Source organism: Dreissena polymorpha, chromosome 8 (assembly GCF_020536995.1).
Source record: "Dreissena polymorpha isolate Duluth1 chromosome 8, UMN_Dpol_1.0, whole genome shotgun sequence".
Lineage (NCBI taxonomy): Eukaryota > Metazoa > Mollusca > Bivalvia > Myida > Dreissenidae > Dreissena > Dreissena polymorpha.
Genome location: NC_068362.1, coordinates 26,414,243 through 26,432,172, shown reverse-complemented (window position 1 = coordinate 26,432,172; position 17,930 = coordinate 26,414,243). Strand labels below are relative to the sequence as shown.

The following is a 17,930-nucleotide window of genomic DNA, read 5'->3' as shown; positions in this document are numbered from 1 at the left end:
TTTGTTTTCAAAAGAATTAGTTTTACATCACTCAGACATACTTCTGTACATGCAAAAAACTGAATCAATAATTTAGCATTTTCAGACATTTCAGTTGCCTGCTTTACAATCACATAGGAAATGTACTTCTGTTAATTTTCCGTGTTATTAATTCTTTAAAGCAATGTCATAACTGACGCAAACACCGGCAGTGCAGTACACCGCTTCATCCACTTCTGTACATTTTCAGGGGCCGATGATATTTGATCTGATTGGGCGAGAGCTGAAAACAGCACTGCATCGACCAATGAAAACTCATCACCCACCACCCAATCAGATTTCTTCAATTTGGTATTCAGGCTTTTAGTGGTGGCATTTCTTTGCTTTGAATTTCCATTTATTAACTGCAGATCTGCCATATCCAGCCATTCGTCAGCAGTGGTGGCCTTGACGATATCTGTGGTGTCAAAACCAGGGGAGATCAGTCTGTTGATGTACCTCGCTATATTTACCTCCCCTGTTATTACGGATTGCTTTGCTGGTGAAACCATGAGTTCAGGGCCATTTTCCACTAAAACAGAACATTTGTTTACAATAAACAATCATAATTTTTACTTATATATATTCAGTTTAATAAATCCAATGACTTTTCTAAGTATGTATTAAAAAACTAAAACATTAATTCTTTCAGAAAGGCTGTGACGTAACGAGTGAAATTCTATTATAAGAATTTAAAATAGGTAAGACAGTATCGAATAACGAAAGAATGCCTATGTTAAAGTCAGCAGAATGCTATCAATGGACAATGTAACAGTATTAGGCTGAACTCAACAAACCGTCAAGGTTGCATATATAAGCCTTTCATGATAGATGGAAATAATTGGTCCTCCCATTTATTAATGAATAATTACGATAATAAATAAAACATTGCAAAGTTGTCCATGATAGAAAGTCAAGATTTTTTTTACTTAAAAAAGGAATTAAATTTATTGATAAAATGTTAAAACCACCTGTAAAAGCCACTGAAACATTCAGTCATTGGTACACAAAAGTGATCAATGTGACGACAGTTTCAATGTTATAATATATAAATGACTGGGAAATCGACATTGGTTGTGAGGATAAGTTTTGACTGTGAACACAAAGAAGACACTTTTAATGTAATAATATTATAATATTTAAAATTATATTATTTGGAAACTTCAATAACATCATACAAATATTATTATTTAAACAGCATTAAATTGGAATTAATTTCATAACTTTATGAACTTTATGTGAGTTGCAGTGGTGAAGTCCGATTTCTACTTTCATTTTTAAGGTATTCAACTCAAAATGAACCGAAAACAGGGTGCATCGCTTTGAACAACCATGACTTCATCAATTGTGCAGAGCTTTTCATGAACTCGGTCTAAATCAACGCAAAAATGAATGAGAATCAGAAATTCATAATTGTTTGTTGTTATGTACAGGTACCTTTTTGAATTCCATTTGTATAAATAATGTAGTAACCTTTGTAGATTTTTATTAAATCATATACGTCATTCCCTAAATTACCCAATTGAGTTAAAAAACTGGGGTTGAAAAACCCAATTTAGCTCAAAAGGGGGGGGTATAAATTTTTGTTAAATCTCTATTGAATTTGCAAAAACCATATTGTTGTCAAAAACAGGGGGTGAATTACCCAATATACCCCAAAATTTATCTATAGCCCTGCATAAAAACACATGGTCAATGTTTATTATATAGATTATTACATCACATTATGAGTTTTATTCATATACAGTCAAGTTTTGTTCTTAATTGGACATATATAACCTCTGAAAAACTACTTATTTCTGAGATGCATTTATCACCTTGATCTGGAATTAGTATGATATGTTGCTAGGTAACAATGAGGGATGTAGCTGATAATTGCATTTTTTCCATTGCCCCTCATACAATTATATTTGTGTTGTTCTGATGAATATCCCACATTCACTCAATTTGTCATTAAAATTAATTATTACGGTAATACATGTATTATTTTTTATTTTAATTTCGATGCCATTATATCATAGATTTACCTGTCCCTCATTAATGTTCGCCAGTGTTATATACAGTATATCAGTATTGGTTTCCTTAACTGAATTTCACGAGTGCGACTTTGCCTTTTATTCTCTTTTTTTGAAATACATCTCTACCTATTTTAGACCATTTTTAGGAAATTAATTATTATTCATTTAATTATAATTCTAGTATACTGTGAATGCAATAGCAATTAAAGTAACAAACTAAAAGATTCCGGTTTTCAAACATTTGTGGTTTTAGTGGTATTTGAACATTTATCATATGATGCAGAATTGTAGTTGTTGTTTCCATTATTTAATGCTTTAATGCTAATTTAAAACACTGTTTTCATTTGAACATACCTTATTCCTCTAGATTATCACATGCAAACAATATTGTATACTAAAAAGTTGTTAAATATCAATAATAAGAGATAGTTCAACCTCTTGCACGGAATACACTATTTCTCATGTGGTTGGCTCAGAAGGAGGAAGAAGTGCCATGATGTTTAACCCTTTACCAAATAAGAAGCAACGTGAAAATGGCTTTTGCAACCAGCATTAAACCAGAACAGCCTGCAAATAACTCACAGTCTGTTAAGGTTTTATGCTGTTTGCTGCTCATTAGTATCTAAGGCTTGGAAATGTTTCAAACTTGAATTTAGTAATAAAGGTATTTAATTAATTATAACTTTCTATCTGACTACAAATGCATAAAAATAAGTATCCAAGTGGTAAAGGGTTAAAGGATTTTAGCCAGGCTAATAAAAGACTTATGTCAAAGAAAAAAACTTCATAAAAGACGTTTTGAATTTCATCATTGTGTCACCGTTCAGAGTTATTGTGTCGTGTTTACGAGTTACGCCACAAGGTCACGTTCAGTAAATGCTGGTGAATGATGTTGAAAATTTATCAATTGCACAGTTTAAACAAGAGCACTGCATAACGGGTGCCACGCTAGGCTACGAGTGCAGTTTTGAATAAATGAAAGCTTGTCAGAATTAATTATTTTTTTTTGAGGTCACAGTGACCTTGACCTTTGACCCAGTGACCCCAAAATGGGTGTGGCGTGTACAGCTCATCAAGGTGCATCTACATATGAAGTATCAAAGTTGTAGGTGGAAACACTTTGATTTTAGAGCCAATGTTAAGGTTTTAGCACGACGCAGACGGCGGACGTCAGGCGGCAAGCTGGCTATGACAATACCTCGGGTTATCTCCGAAAACGCCAAGCTAAAAAGACAGAATTCAAACCATTAGTTGCAAAACAGCTAACCAATCAATGAGCAGCAATAGTGTAGTGAATATGGTGATGGGTCACAGACCATTATACTTTTTCATATTTGGATCTTAAATTAATGATAAAAAATCTTACAAAGACACTAAGTACTGAGACTTCCAAGGATACAGGCTCAAAGTATGGCTATAACTGTAGGGCTGTCAAATTAAAGAAGGAATCTGTAACAGACAGTGCATGCCTGGCAACTAGTGTATTGTTGTGGAAAGGGTACAATAAGAATTTGCAACAGCATGAACTGATGCACAGAATCAAGCTTTTATATAAAAAAAAATTACAAAGGGAAATAAACTCCTTATAACGAAATTGCAAAACCTTGGCAACATGCACTTTAAGATAATTAATCTTAAACAGTTTGACAAAAATCTAACACAAAATGTAGAAGGAATTGCCCAAAGGAGCTTGTATATGTTATTTTAACCACAACCTGGACATAATGAACTGTATATCTTATAAAATTTTAATAAGATAATTATTCGGTATGGTAGTTTGATGAAAAAAGCTAGCAAATTCAGGAGGAGTTCCCTACAGAGGGGCATGTCAGACAGAAACATGCACGCACAGAATGATGCCTATCCCTAAGCCATTTGGATGGGCATTTTAAATAAAGACAAGAGATGTGTTTGTCAGAAACACAATGCCCCCTATTGCGCCGCTTTGAAATAATATTTCAATATATCATTTGGCAGATTTAGAAAATATCTCCCTTTAAAGCTTTCTACTTCCCTTGGATTGTATTTTTTGACTTTAGACCTTGAATGATGACCTTGACCTTTCACCACTTAAAATGTGCAGCTTCATGACATACACATGCATGCAAAATACAGTATCAAGTTGCTATCGTCTATATTGCAAAAGTTATCGCAAAACTTTAACCAAAGTTAAAGTTTTGGGACAGAATGACAGACAGACGGGCAAAAAACAATATGCCCCCGATCATTCGATCCGGGGGCATAAAAAGCTAAGACGTAAATCCCAACCTTTTTTCCAGACCAGCGACAGGGCAACCTGGTGGTTACCACGTGCAGTCTGCGACCCACATACAACCATCTCTGTAAGGCGCGGGTTCACATCGCTCACTGACGAGTGTACATACGAGGTGGCGAGCACAGAGTACCTCTGCTTGAGCATCTCAAACAGAACAAACAGGGAGAGCGGTGGAGCATTGGGGTCTGCGTTGATCACCATGTCGTGTATACCAGAACTGGAAGCCTACATGATGGAATAAATTAATCAATAACATAGAATAATGTTACAGTATGATTTTTTTTTAAAGGTGCATTTCTTACATTCTCAAAGCACTTGTCTTGATAAAATCACCTTTTCTTCAAATAAAACACAACATGTTACATTTCCTTAACGTTGATTACGACATCCCAGGGCTCAACATTAACGGTTGTTCTATTGCCCCTGGCAAGTAAAAGTTGGGTCCGGGCAAGTTATTTTATAATCTAGTTGTCCGCCCGGGCAAGTGCAAAAAAAACAAACAGCATTTAATTTAGACTTTAACTGCTGTAATCATTTTGTTAAATGTTAAAAAAAAAAGGTTTTGTGGTGTATCATTTTGATCTTTATTTAAAAACATGAGGTTTACAGTTAATGTGATATTTCATGTTTGGGCAAGTGGCTTTAAGTTCAAGGCAAGTAGATTTTCTAAGTAAAGTAGTTTTTAGGTTAATGTTGAGGCCTGCATCCTGCAAGTATAATGTAGGCTGCTTGAAAGTTTGAGCCTTAAAATAATGAGATCATTGGTTTTCAAACTATTGAAATTCATCTACTGTATACACTGACAAGTTTGAAAAAATATAATTGCATCAAGTTAAACAGATTTTGTAAAGGTAAAAAAAAACAAGAGGGCCTGAAAGGTCCAAAGTCGCTCACCTGAGATAAAAAGGAACTGACCTGCTCAGTGCAGCCCCAAGATATCATAGAACAAATGATCTGACCAAGTTTCATGATGAGTGAACTATAAATGTAACTTTTAGAGTGCCATATTAGGATAATGTCCCCTACCCCTGGTGGCCATGTTTTTTCACAGACCGGAACTATTTTCGAACTGATCCAAGATATAATTTAAACAAATGTTCTGACCAAGTGTTGTGTAGATTTGACAATAAATGTTACTATAAGAGCATTAACACGTTTTTTCAAAAGCCATAAATGAAAAAATGCCTTGCCCCCTCATTCATGATATCATTAGAAGAAATGTTCTGACCAGGTTTTATTAAGATTGGACAATAAATGTGTCTTTTAGAGTGTAAACAAGTTTTAAAAAGTTTTTACTATAGCCATATAAGGAAAAATGCCTTGCCTTCTGGGACAAATCTTCTGACCAAGTTTCATGAAGATGGGACAACAACTGTAGCCTCTAGAGTGTTAACAAGGTTTTACTATAGCCATATAAAGCCATACAAGGAAAATGCCCCGCCTCCTGGTGGCCATGTTTTTCAACAGACCAGAATCATTTTCAAACTCATCCAAGATGTTGTTGGGACCAGGGATCATATTTTCCCGCAACATCAATCGGTCTGGATATTTATGGGGAAAAAGTATACGAAAATTTATGTCCGAAATCATGACAAATTACGTTAAAATATATACCATTGATTTTGCCATTCATGAAGGTGGTATAATAAATGTACAAGTAAAATTCTTTTAGGCATTTTTTTTAAACGTTTAAACGGAACATACGAGTTTTCTCAACTGGTTTTATCATTTGCTATTTCATTGTAAATGTTTTGTGTGTTGTTTTATCAGACTTTTTGTCATCGTTGTCAATATTATTAATCTGTGTAAGTCGATACCGATGTTTACAAACATGCACTGAACCAAACAAATGTCTGTGCGTAGGTTGGCTACTGACAATAACAAAACCAAATAATTAAGAAATATTTGTGTACGTTATAGTTTGTTGTCAAATGACCCACGGTCAATAGTTTAGATGCCTAGGGATTAAATCATGAGTGCGAAGCACGAGTGATTTCAAACCACACATCTAATTTCGGGTCGTGGGTTATTCAACAACAAACTATAAAGTACACGAATTATTTCTATTCTAACACTGTTTTAACTTAAGATTTATACAATGTGTATTATTTTTCTTGTGTACTATTTTATGTGAAGTTCCGCCCATAAAACTTTCGGCTGTTCTGTCGATCAGATCTGCGACTTTCATTCATAATTATATTACTGGATTATTACGCTAGTGGAAAATGTATCGGCATATTTTGTTTAGTTACAGCGCGTGCTTTTGAACAGTGTATAAAGTCCGCCCATAATTCTTGGTCTGATGTGCAATAAACCGGTCCTGACTGGTTTAGAGACTGCAGCGAATGATTTATCACACCTTATAGAGATAAGAATGTCCTTAGGCCTTTTAGGGTGAGTTAGCATGTGCACTGTGTTATCAATTAATGACATGGGAATTTAAGCAAAAGAATCGGACCGACTGTTTGGGATTTTTAATCGGTTTTTCATGACCCCAATCGGTCTAGGACCGACAAAACCGAAAAATAAATATCCCTGGTTGGGACGTATGTTCTAACCAACTTTCATGAAGATCGGACAATAAATGTGGTCTCTAGAGTGTTAAAAGATTTGGCCTTTATTGTGTTAACCAGGTTTTACTATAGCCATATAAGAAAAAATGCCCTTCCCCCTGGTGGCAATGCATTTTCAACTGGAACCATTTTTGAACTCTTCTAAGATATAATTTGGAGTTTCTTGTTGATCAGACAATAAATAAGGCCTCTTAAGTGTTATCAGTTAACATGGTTTTACTATAGCCATATACGGAAAAAGGCCCCACCCCCTAGCGGAAATGTTTTTCAAAACCGGAATCATTTTCGAACTCGTCAAAGATATCATTGGGACGAATCTTCTGACCAAGTTTCATAAAAATCAGACAATAAATGTGGCCTCTAGAGTGTTAACAAGGCAAATGTTGACAACGCAAGACGCACAAGTACAACGGACAAAAGGCCATCACAAAAGCTCACCATGTGCACATTGTGCTCAGGTGAGCTAAAAAAGATTTATTTAAAGGCAGTCAAAAAAAAAGGTTAGTGCTTCTTCACACCTTGGGTGTATAAATATAACTTACTAGAGGACTCTTTAAAGCTGCTATAGATGTCTGCCTAACACTGAAAGATGCGCTAGCAGCTTGTTTCTGTGGTGGTGCAGCTGTCACAGTAGTTGTCGTGGTTACTGCATACTGGGCCTTCAACCTGGTGAGGGTTTGCTGAAGCTGACCCAGCCTTGCAAGGATGCTTTCCTGCCTGGCCTCGAGGGCAGAGACTGGATCCAGGCTGGAGAAATCATGTCCCTGATGTGGAATGGGTTACATCAGTTTTGTGTGACTATTATTAAGTAATGGTTTAAAGAGCATTAAATAAGCCATCATTGAATATGTCCCTAACATTTACATTAGCTGAACTGTATGGTTTAATATTGTTTTGTTGTTAAGTAGATACTAGCCTCACACACAGTGGGGTCTGCAGCTTTTTTACATTGAGGAGGCAAGATTTAAGTATCAGACAATTCCCAATAACCTTTACGCACTAGGGTGCCACTGTGCCTGAATCTGCAAATCAGCTGTACCACATAAATCATTGGTTTAGACAGATTGACCAGACTCCTATCTGACATGTGCGCTAAGCATAGATTAGATAAACAAGTATAGGCTACTTTCGTTTTGGGAAATGTTCTTAAGATATTACGAAGGAGCGATTCCTGGTGGACTTTTTTTTTTATGTATTAACTAAACAAGACTAGTACCATGCATGGCGTGTATAATTATTAAACGTCAAGTACAAATGTGTGACATTGACATTAATAACTTTTAATCATTTATCATTTTATATCATAAACACCTTGATCCCAGCAATAAAACCAAGTTATTTTACTATTATATGCTGTAGCCCGTAGGTCCTGTAAAACAAGAGGAGGTTCTGTATTTTTTCCCATTTTACAGGACCTACTGTCCTGTATAAATTTGCCTAGATTGGATTTGACTGGTCATGGGTAATTTTCATATAGATAAAAAAACATATGACCATTAATCATTATAAACAAAATTATTAACCGTTGGTTTTTATATTTGATGCTTTTTTCCCAAATGTTTTTTGTCTGTAAAGATCAAAATAATTGAATATCTTGATAGTGTCATACAGCCATCTTGAAAGTAAAATTCTTGTTGAGTGGTGGATTTTGATAGGCTGTTCTAAATTTCAGTATTTGCATGCTCCAAATACTTTTAAAACTGACATTGCAGGGAAGGTTACTTTCTTTGGAAAAAATGCCAACAGACGTTGTAGCATGGAATATACTCATAGTGCTACTTAGGAACACTAAATAAAGGAGAAAATAATGTTCGCATAGGATACAACTTTTAACTGGAACGAACTGCATTATCAGCAAATATTTATCAAGTTCTTCACGCTATCCCTGTAACCATGACTCAAAAGGGAACCACAACTCAACAACAACAAAAAACACAATAATGAATCTATATATATATATAAACACAGGAGTTTGAAATTCTATCCATAAAGATAATCTAATAGCTAAAAAATAAACAAATAAACCCCTATATAGTATATAGACTATATACTATATTGGTTTTTATATTTTTTTTATTTAGCCATTACATTAGCTCAATGGATAGAATGTCAAACTCCTGTGATCCTCCAATTACCTTGAGTCGAGCGGTTAAGGAAACAACTTAAATAATTTCTGAATAAATTCAAACAATGCCGCAGTAAATGATGTACCTTTAAAGATTTATTTCAATCCCGTTCAACCAATGTCAAAATTGTTAATTTACAGCGTGTTTAACCACGCAAAGCTGATAGTTCCATACACACCCGCAAATGACATACACTACACACGATCGACTTTGGGTCATGCTCGACTCAAGGTAATTGGAGAAATGAATAAACGCAACATTGATGAACATTTTTCTGCAATATTTTGATACACAAATAAAACATACATAATGTCTGTTATCAAAATATAGAAAAATTGAACGCTGTCAGTCATGTCCGCGGATATGAATTATAGTCGTATCCCGATTATATGTCAAAACTAAATTAGTTCCCGGATTTTATACTTTTTCGGATACACTACCTGAACGTTTGATGGGCTGGGCTCGTGATAATGCCTCACAGCATACATGATGTTGGGAAAATCAACTTTACCCCCTGACTCGTAGTACGGCTTTACATGATACATATTTGTTTGATGACAAGGAAGTCCGTATTAAAACCACAAACAAATGCTGTACACGCTGTATAAATCGATGTAGCCTAATTAACGCTTTATCAGTAATAGTAGTGGTGCCGGACGAATCGGACCCAAAACGGGATGGTAATGAACATCTTATTTAGTCGTTGGTGTTGGCGACTTTATTTAATATGTGTTTGCATCTTCTTTTCGCTTGCTAGTGCATGCATTTCAGGGACTAAATAAGTTTGTAACCAGTTTTTGTCGATACATTTGTTTCTGTCGAATATAAAATTCACAATATTCTTTATAACTGGTGCATCAGATTTGCTCCTTCGATTGCATGTTGGTCTCGTGCAAGGCGGTACTATGGCAATTCTCTCATTGACATTTAAATTTATAGAGTAAAAGGTGTTGTCTATCTTAAATTTTCTTGTATTTCCATGTTTTCAACAGGCTTAGCCGAGCGAATATGTTTGCTATTTATGACTGCTGCCCGTCGGATTCTTTTATCGACAATATTTGATTGATTAGACAGTAAAGGCATTCATTTTTAGCTCACCTGTTTGAGGTGAACCTTCATTACCGGCAAATTCCAGTCGTCCGTGCACAGTGTTGTACACTGACATATTCCACCAGGGCAATTTTATGAAATATGACATGAATGATCCTCTCAACGTTAAAAAAATACACATACTTTGAAACTTCGGCGGCACCATCAGGAAAGTAAACCCTCAATATACAATTCGGTAATTTATTTATGGCACAATTAACCACATAGCATCACATTTAAGGAGCAAGTAAAATAACACATATAATTATTATTAGTCGGCATACATAGAGTTCAAACGTCTAATCGTGTCTAGATTAAAATGTGTGTGAGCATAGAGAAAATTGAGTTTCATTTGGCACACTACTCCCATTTTTAGTACGTTCCGTTTCCCCATGCTCAATGTTTTACATTTTTGGCTCATTTTTATATTGCGAAAATGTGTGTGCATAGTTAGAATCCCAGCATAAGCTCTAAAGTACGTTAGAAATTAATAAAATACTTTGGCAGTGAGTAATGAATAGCAGATGATAAAGCTCGTGTAAAAACCAGCCTTTTGTGTTTAAGATCAAGGTCCCTTTTGGAGCTTAAGCGTCAAAATAGCGTCCGTCCATCCCTCCCTCCACCCCTCCCTCCCCCTTTCCCTAGAAAATAACAATTCCAATGTCATTTGCAAAGCAAACAAAATGATAAATTACTATACTGAAAATATCCAAAGTGTTACTGTGCATTAAACAGACACCAGTGGGTAATTTACAATGATCCATCAATTGAAAAAGGAATTTGAGTACATTGAAGAGAATATCATATTCATTTGTAAATTATAAAGGGCTGATCTGGTATATTTAAATTAAAGTCGTAAAAAAATAATAGTTGCAAACGTGTTTGTTTCTCTGAACAATTGTTTCCTTATCACACCAAATATAAATATGAACAACATTTTATTGAAATATTTAATAATTTCTCTTCGGTTATTCCAAATTACAGCATCCCACATGAACACACAACATTTTATAAACGTTTAAATTCGAGTGGGGTTGGAAAAACGGCTCAAGACAGCGGCCGCGGCTACTTATAAGATGGTCATGACATCGGCTGCGAAAATAAAATTATGCTCAAGCCATCGGCTGAGGCAATGAAAATTGGCATGATGAGATGTGGACGTTATTCATTGACCATATTCGATAGAACTATCAGATATTTTGATCACAAAAACAGTTTTAAGATTTTCGTTCGTATTTTGAAATAAAATGGGATGGGTAAATGGATTTCGTTTTAAATAATTCATACTTTGACATTATTGAAACAATTCATTTACACGCAATATGTCTCCACATCATGTAGAGTACCGGTACACTTGACTCTCGCTATGCCGAAGTCGGATATATCGAAGTAATGGAAACTTAGAACATAAATGTTCATTCACTTCTAAAATTTGAGATACAATGTTTTTCTTAATTGAAACGCATGAATGAATTTACAAACTTAAAGACAGCTACATGAAGATTGACAGTAATGTTGGAATTTCCTACTGGAGAGCTTTCAGCATCGTTTGTCACCTGTATCTAGTTATAACTAGTCAGAAGTGTACGTCTTATAAATCGGGTTACTCGAATATCTTTTATATCGAAATAATTTGTATGGTTTATGAACTTCGACATTTCGAGATTCCACTGTACTTCGAAGGAGATTGTCAAATGTGTTTGGCATGCGTTGTACGATATGATTTCCTTCTATCCTTTTGTTAAAATAGCGATAATTATGGCAAAACTATTATTCCGAGCTAACTTTCGATATATATCGGTTGCGGCTTTCTTTCAAGATTATACTATTTGGAATTTAAGGACCATGGATAATTCATATGTGATTTGTCGCGGAACGACTGAAAATAGTTAAAACTGCATAGAACTCACACATTCAAATAAATTAACAAGTTGAACGTTTAATTATCACGCAGATACGGAATCCAGATAGTGCCATCTATAATCTAGCCCTTCTTTCATCAAGGGCGACATACGACACACGAAGCGATACACGATATTTTGCGCGACACACAAAGCGACTCACGATATTATGCGCGATACTCAAAGCGACACAATAAATTTTGCGCGACACACAAAGCAACAAAAGATATTTTGCGCGATACACGAAGCGACGCGCGAGAATGTACCACGAAATATCGCCCTTGTGTAGGTAGCCCAAAAGGCAACATATCGCGGTAAATATCGCGTGTCGCTTTGAGTATCGCGCAAAATATCGTGTGTCGCTTCGTGTATGGCGCAAAATATCGTGTGTCGCTTTGAGTATAGCGCAAAATATCGTTTCTCGCGTGCAAAGGGCGACACTCGATATTTTGCGCGATACACGAAGCGACACATATTATTTTCGCGATACTCAAAGCGACACGCGATATTTTGCTCGACACACGATATTTACCACGATATATCGCCTTTTGGGCTACCTACACAAGGGCGATACATTCTCGCGCGTCGCTTCGTGTATTTCGCAAAATAGCGTGTGTCGCTTTGAGTATACGGCAACATATCGTGTGTCGCGCAAAATATACTGTGTCGCTTTGAGTACCAAGCAAAATATTGTGTCTCGCGTTCAAAGGGCGACACACGACATGTTACGCGATGCACGAAGCGACACTCGATATTTTGCGCGATACTCAAAGCGACACACGATATTTTGCTCGAAATACGAATAGACACACGATTTTTTGCGCGATACACGAAGCGACACTCGATATTTACCACGATATATCGCCTTTTTACATATTACAATATCGTGTGTCCTACACAAGGGCGATATTTCGTGGTACATTAGCGCGCGTCGCTTTGTGTATTTCGCAAAATATCGCGTGTCGCTTTGAGTATCGCGCAAAATATCGTGTGTCGCTTCGTGTTTCATTGGATAGGAAATATAAGTATGTTCTTCGCCTGCAACAAGGTGAGAATACCAGTCGTTATAACGATTAAGGGTTACACACAATTAATTTTACCCAATCTGTATATGTCTTCGACATAGCGAGAGTCAAGTTTACTCTACATGATGTGGAGACATATTGCGTGTAAATGACTTGTTTCAATAATGTCAAAGTATGAATTATTTAAAAAGAAATCCACTCACCCATCCAATTTTATTTCAAAATACGAACGAAAATCTTAAAACTGTTAAAAATATCGGATAGTTCTATCGAATATGGTCAATGAGTAACGTCCACATCTCATCATGCCAATTTTCATTGTATATATAAATATATCGTATATATATATATATATATAGATATATATATAGATATAGAGATAGATATATAGATAGATATATATATATATAGATATATATATATATATATATATATAGATATATACGATATATATATATAGACGATATATATATATATCTAGATAGAGAGAGAGAGAGATATATAGATATATAGTATAGATAGAGTAGATAGTATATATATATATATATATATATATATATATATAGTATATATATATATATATATATATATATATATATATATATATATATATACGATATATATATATTATACGTATTGATTCCCGTCGCATGTTTCTTCATTGGTAATATGGAGGGAATCACTACAATTTAATAGACAAAATTATATATTCATGCTCACCTTATAAAACCGTCTACAAGACGTGTTCTATGTTAAAAGTCGTGTTAATTTATATGAATTCACGTATGATAACACTTAAATATATATTTAAATTTAATTATTAATCCAAAGAGAATGACGTGATTTACAAACTTAACATGAACAAATGATCATTTAATAAAAACAACAACAATGTTGAAAAATAATATTATAACAATTATTTTAACTGACAAAAAAGATGAAACACTTTCAGAATAAGCTTCCCTACGCCTGTCAGTTTTAGCATTGTCCACGCTGTTTCTGCAAGTATATCCAATCGTTGTCCATTTATACTTGATTTCATGCTGACAAAGCATAGTATCCTCCGGATCATTGTCACAAAGCATAAAAATGTTGATTGAAATGCTCCATCTGAAAATGTAGTTTTATGGTTAGATTTGTCTTAATATAAGGTATTGAATGTGTTGTCGTTAATATAAAATTTCAAAGTTTGGTCCTTAGGATATTTCAAAAGATCGACCACATCAACTCTGAATAAACTCTGAATAAATATTGTTATCAGTTTGCCCGTATTTTTCTTACAATTGACATTTCAAGCGATTTGCATATATATAGGGACTCGATCCTTATTGCATCGATGTATTATACAGAAAACATCCACACATTAACAAAACGCGTGGTCGTAACGTTTATATTGTAAAACGGAAAATACCCGTTTGAATGTTCTTAAAAAATGTAAGAGAGTACAAAGGAACACAAACGTTATATCGATAAAAATCGTATATATTGGGACGTAAGTTACACAAAATTATTTGTTGTTCCCCCATATTGTTTTAATTTTAAAACGAAACCCTTTTATAATGTTTCTCCAGAAACGTTAACTGATAACCGGCCAAAGACGGCTTACAAGACCGGACTGACCTGAATCGATACAACAACAACAACAACAAGAACAATAACAACAATAATCTGGACGTATTTCCTGTTTTCGCAAATAATGATAATTTAAATATTCATTGCAAAATAATTTAGCCAGCTATGTTTTCGAAGTTCACGAGTATTATACAACATGCGGTTGATGCGGTATTGCTTTTTACTTTGGTTTGTTGCGTAGACAAAGTCATTTAAATTAAATTTTAATAACGAATCGCAATTTTTACAACAAAACAAAAATACGATCAAACAATTTATAATTTTTATGATCAGATTTTATTAAATTGGCCTACATTTTGTATGCTACCCCCAATTTTTTTTTAGGGGGGGCATATAGTCGCCGCTTCGTCGGTCTGTCCGTGTGTCCGTCCGTGCACAATTTTTGTGCGGGCTATTTCTCAGCAACTAATGACAGGACAGGGCTCGAATTTAACTTTTTTCTACTCGCAAAACATTGCGAGCAGCTTTAATGTCAACTCGCAAAATCAAAAACATTCTTGCAAATTTTAGTTTTATATATAGTTCTTTTCCCCACATTTTTATTGTTTTTGTAGAAGGATTTAATTTCCTTTTTTTTCTAATTCAACGGTTAACATTTTGTCACGTAATTACACATTGTTCCTTGATAATACACAGTAACAACTAAAGTTCATTTCTGTTTTTATCGAGATTTATTTCTGTTAAATAATTTCTAACACAACGCTTCCAATGTTCATGAAGTACAATTTTACATCGCGGTGGCCGACATGGCCACCACGTCAAGAAAGCGTGACTACTCTACTCGATTGTCAAACTTAGGACCCCCTCATACAACGCAGATGCCAATTTATACAATAATGGACAAATAAATTGGGTGACGGCTGTCTGGATGATTGACTTTAACATGAGTTGAATTACCTGATATGGGATGGCTTTATGTGTGACTTACATATCTTGTGCATATATATGCCAATAATTAAGCGAGACCACGTTTGTTTAACTGCATATATGAAAGTTCACCTGTCATTTAACATGAAAATATACACAAATTAACAGTGCTGCATGTGCTTACCATAGACATAGCTAATTAGTGAACCCAGCCATGGGTAATTTGTTGGAGCATTTTTAACCAGGTTTTCCGAAGGAAAAAACTGGTTATTAGATTGGCGAATGCGGGCGGGCTGGCTGGCTGGCTGGCTGGCGGGCTGGCGGAACAAGCTTGTCCGGGCCATAACTATGTCGTTCATTGTCAGATTTTAAAATCATTTGGCACATTTGTTCACCATCATTGGACGGTGTGTCGCGCGAAATAATTACGTCGATATCTCCAAGGTCAAGGTCACACTTTGAGTTCAAAGGTCAAAAATGGCCATAAATGAGCTTGACCGAGCCATAACTATGTCGTTCATTGTCAGATTTTAAAATCATTTGGCACATTTGTTCACCATCATTGGACGGTGTGTCGCGCAAAATAATTACGTCGATATCTCCAAGGTCAAGGTCACACTTTGAGTTCAAAGGTCAAAAATGGCCATAAATGTCCCTTGAGATATAACCTTCATATTTGGTATGCATGTGTATATGGACAAGGCCTTTCCATACGCACAACAATTTTGACCCCTGTGACCTTGACCTTGAAGTAGGGGTCTGCGTTTAGGTTTCAAAATCTGCGTTTAGGTTTCGAAAAATGCTCTTAACTTCTATGTCCCTTGAGATATAACCTTCATATTTGGTATGCATGTGTATATGGACAACGCCTTTCCATACGCACACAAATTTTGACCGTCCGTCCGTCCGTCCGTGTGTCCGTCCGAAAACTTTAACGTTGCTCATAACTTTTGCAATATTGAAGATAGCAACTTGATATTTACCATGGATGTGTATCTTATGAAGCTGCACATTTTTAGTGGTGAAAGGTCAAGGTCATCCTTCATGGTCAAAGGTCAAAAAAAATAAATTCATGTGCATATCTCCAATGTCAAGGTCGCCACGACTAAAAATAGATTTATTTTAAAACAAACTTACAAAGGGGGTTAATTTTCTTTGTTCATTTCAAAAGTTCAGTTTGAGTTGTCTCCCTTTATCAGATTTTTTTTCACAATGAAAACCCTGGTTTTGTGACAATTTTGTCCCTTGTTCTCGTCTAATTTGACGATGACATATGATGCCCATTTATGCATTTCTTCATGAAGACAGATATTATGTATTCAGTTACACCGAACAAGGAATATACATGAAATACACCAATTATGCGACACACCTCATTTTCATTAAAGAAAGATTTTATATTTTATGATTTAAAATCTTTAGAAAGATCAAATCCTGAATGACAAGTGTCTTACAATATCATGCATCAATGTTAAATGACGTTGATCGATTGTCCACGTAACACTACAGGCGTTGTTTGACTTGTGACCTCCTGTGCTGTCCATTCGAAGTAGGTATTGCCCAGGTTGAATATGTACCTGTTGCTGTCAAGTAGATGTCTTGGTTTGTTGTTTTCTGTCTATGTTGATTCATGGGTGATGTTATCTACCATTGCTGTCGTGAAGAAGCTCTATCTATCGCCAAGCTGTGTAGGCAAATCGCACGTGGTCGGTTGCACTAATCTGCATATCAAGGTTCACATCGAGGCTGGATATGTCATCGTGGTTTCTGTTGTTTTTGTCGCTGAACCAGCCGTCATCACGTCGTTGTTTCTGTTGTTGAATCCATCGTGATGTTGTCTCTGGATATGGTGTTAATGCGTACCGCGTTGCTTATCAATTGTGACGTCTGTTAAAACTTTGTGATTGCATTGTTGTTTCTGTTGTTGTTGATTGTACTTTTGTTCTTGGTTCCAGCGTCTTCATTTCTCTTGGGACATTAAGATCTTCTATTGGCCATAATGTTCACGAGGTATTAACTATAGCAGTGTTCTCCTTGATGTCTTAGGCCTCAGAAGTATCATTCCAAATGCGTTATCTACGCACGTCAAACAGTTGAACGGCTGCATCTACTCTATAGTGTTAAACGTCACAAGTATTGTGTCCAGTGTTGCGTCACTTGTTGTCCTTCGAAATCTTCTGGCGTTGGTCTTCTTTTAGCGATAGAACCAGGTATTCACTTTGGGAGTAAACGCCGTGATGTTCCATTCTAATTATGTTGTTTGTTTCTTCTATTCATTGTGGAAGGCGTTGTCTCGCGAAGTCGCTCTTCTTCGGCGTTGTCTTCAAATCTCGATATTTTTATCTGCGTCGTGGTGATACAAGTATCAGTTGTTCAAAATCATGGCAAACATTTATAAATATCCCC

The 17,930-nt window shown here is 35.5% G+C and overlaps 2 protein-coding genes across 3 annotated transcripts in view; one reads left to right on the top strand and one right to left on the bottom strand.

Annotated features, from left to right (window-relative positions):
- LOC127841070 (aminoacyl tRNA synthase complex-interacting multifunctional protein 2-like) lies at positions 1-9,653 on the bottom strand. The gene is made up of 4 exons (XM_052369609.1): positions 9,451-9,653; positions 7,427-7,648; positions 4,305-4,536; positions 1-550 (listed from the first exon to the last, which is right to left on the bottom strand). Exons 1-4 carry the CDS (start codon positions 9,553-9,555, stop codon positions 156-158), a joined length of 954 nt encoding a protein of 317 aa, XP_052225569.1. The 5' UTR covers positions 9,556-9,653; the 3' UTR covers positions 1-155.
- A 4,653-nt stretch (positions 9,654-14,306) lies between these two features.
- Positions 14,307-17,930, top strand: part of LOC127841506 (FHF complex subunit HOOK interacting protein 2A-like) — a 57,571-nt gene continuing 53,947 nt past the window's right edge. The window contains exon 1 of one of the 2 annotated variants that reach the window (XM_052370378.1): positions 14,307-14,807. In XM_052370378.1, the coding sequence (XP_052226338.1) occupies positions 14,763-14,807 (45 nt within the window). In that variant the 5' untranslated portion in view covers positions 14,307-14,762. The remainder of the gene's footprint in view (positions 14,808-17,930) is intronic. The other variant, XM_052370375.1, reaches the window with a different exon arrangement.